Source organism: Dipodomys ordii, unplaced genomic scaffold, assembly GCF_000151885.1.
Source record: "Dipodomys ordii isolate 6190 unplaced genomic scaffold, Dord_2.0 Scaffold251, whole genome shotgun sequence".
NCBI lineage: Eukaryota > Metazoa > Chordata > Mammalia > Rodentia > Heteromyidae > Dipodomys > Dipodomys ordii.
The window spans coordinates 292030-294655 of NW_012267467.1; the positions used below are offsets into that span (position 1 = coordinate 292030).

At 56.6% G+C, this 2626-nt stretch overlaps 1 protein-coding gene across 1 annotated transcript in view; it reads right to left on the minus strand.

Annotated features, from left to right (window-relative positions):
• Positions 1-355: 355 nt before the first annotated feature.
• Positions 356-2626, minus strand: part of Cnih3 (cornichon family AMPA receptor auxiliary protein 3) — a 14733-nt gene continuing 12462 nt past the window's right edge. Inside the window, exon 5 of the mRNA XM_013036176.1 lies at positions 356-383. Within this exon, the coding sequence (XP_012891630.1) occupies positions 356-383 (28 nt within the window). The remainder of the gene's footprint in view (positions 384-2626) is intronic.

Consider the following 2626-nt stretch of genomic DNA (forward strand, 5'->3'; position numbering starts at 1 on the left):
GCAGACGAGAGGCTGCAGCACCCTCCAGGTGGCCAGCCATCCCGCACGGCTGCCCGTGGCCCTTGGTCGCTTGGCCTGGCCCCCAGGCTCTGGACCCAGCCACACCCTCTGCCTTCCAGTCTCCGTATCCGGGAGCGTGGCAGGAGCTGTTCTGTGGAGTGGATCCAGAAGCAGCTGCCGCGGGCTCTCAAGGGAGGTGTGGGGCTCTGGCACCCCGCCACGTGGCAGAGACCGTGGCAGATGGGCAACAACACACACACAGCTGTCTGCTGCTCATCACGCCGGCCGGGCTTGCAACTCGAGGGCAAAGGGCCGGGGCCTCAGCCTCTCCATCTCTGATGGTGTGGTCTTTGCCTTAGGAGCTCACCAGGGTGTAGATCATGCTGTGAACAAAGGAGAAGCAGCATTAGCAGGGGCCATGGGGGCTCTGGGCAGAGACTTCAGCCCCATTCCTGTCCCCACGGCCCACGTCAGCTCCTCCCTGCTCCCTCCACGCAAGTGAACGCTGGTTAGCACAGTGCACTGGTGGCTGGTCGCTGGGATGGGAAAAGCCGGTGCTCCCGGGTGCCTTGCTGGCCCCGGATGGTCTGCTCCTGCCGTGGCAGGGCATGTCCCTGGGGCCACGGGGTGTTTGGGGTTTCGGCAGGTTCTCCACGCCACCAGCTGCTGCCCTGGGCTCAGAATGGCCCCACAGAAGGCGTTGTATTCTGTGTTACAGCTGGAGATCAGAGTAAAGACCACCAGCACTGCCGGTGACGAGCCAACACAGCCCTTCAGGCAAACAGGCAAAATGAGTTCTCAGACGATCCCTGGTCCTCCTGTGTAATAAAGGCATTCAGAGGGCTGGGGAGGTGGCTCAGTGGTAGAGCGCTTGCCTTGCATGCCTGAGGCCCTGGGTTCGATTCCTCAGCACCACATAAGCAAAAAAAAAAAAAGCCGGAAGTGGCGCTGTGGCTCCAGTGGTAGAGCGCTAGCCTTGAGCTGAAGAGCTGAGGGACAGCACCCAGGACCAGAGTTCAGGCCCCACGACCGGACCCAAAAATAAAAAAGGCATTCAGAGCATGGTCCATGAGGGTGCCCACCACCGCCAGGAGGGACACACACTCTGCTCCTCTACAGGCACTTCAGCTCACCACACAGAAAACGGGATGCCTAAGGAGCAAACCAAAGGAGAGGCCCTCCACTTCACCCCTAGGCTGCGAGTGAGCCACAGTTCCATGGCACGTGGCTCGGCCCTCTGCCAGCCAGTTCCATGGTGCGCCGCTCGGCCCTCGGCCAGCCAGTCTGTCCCTCGTGACACTGAGCTCGGGGTGCAGCTCTTCACCTCAGCTCACTCACCCTGTGTTTACACAGGACTTGCTGCCCCGTGGCGGAAAGCCAGGGGAAGCCATGGAGAGTGTGGCAAGACTGCCGGCAAGCGCCAGTGATGTGAGGCAGGTCAGGACACTGCAGATACACCCAGAGGAGCTCTCTCAACACCAGGAGGATGGGATGCAGCAAACACCAGTGACGTAATAAACCCCATGAGATTTCTAGAACCCCCAGATCACTGCCTACTTCATGAATCTGCTAGAACCCCCAGAACACTGTTCTCCTCCATGAATCTCCCACCACATCCAGAACACTGTCCTCCTCCATGAGTCTCCTAGAACCTCCAGAGCATTGTCTTCCTCCATGAGTCTCCCAGAAATTCCAGAACACTGTCCTTCATGAATCTCTTAGAACACCCAGAGTGTTGTCCTCCTCCTTGAGTCTCCTAGAACCCCCAGAGTGCTGTCCTCCATAAATCTCCTAGAACCCCCAGAGTGCTGTCCTCCATAAATCTCCTAGAGTTTCCAGAACACAGTCCTCCTCCATGCATCTCCTAGAACCCCAAGAGCACTGTCCTACCCCATGAGTCTGCTAGAACCTCCAGAACATTGTCCTCCTCCATAAGTCTCTTAGAACCCCCAGAAGACTGTCCTCCTCCATGAATCTTCTAGAACCCCCACAGCACTGTCCTCCTCCATGAGTCTCCTAGAACATCCAGAATACAGTCCTCCTCCATGAATCTCTTAGAACTTCCTGTGCACTGTCCTCCTCCAAGAATCTCCTAGAACCCAGAGCACTGTTCTCAATGAATCTCCTAGACCTCTTAGAGCCTCCAGTGCACTGTCCTCCTCCTGCATGAATCTCCTAGAACCCAGAGCACTGTCCTCCCCCCTGAAACTCCTAGAACCCAGAGCACTGTCCTCTTCCATGAATCTCCTAGAACTCCCAGAGTGCTGTCTTCCACCATGAATCTTAGAACCTCCAGAGTACTGTCTTCCTCCGTGAATCTCCTACAACATCCAGAACACTGTCCTTCTGCATGAATCTCATAGAACCTCCAGAGCACTGTCCTCCTCCATGAGTATCCTAGAACCTCCAGAGCACTGTTCTCCTCCATCAGACTCCTAGAACCCAGAGCACTGTTCTCCTCCATCAGACTCCTAGAACCCAGAGCACTGTCCTCCTCTGAGTCTCCTAGAACCTCCAGAACAGTGTCCTCTTCCATGAGTCTCCTAGAACCTCCAGAGCACTGCCCTCCTCCATGAGTCTCCAGGAACCTCTAGAATACTGTCCTAGTACATGAGTCTCCTAGAAC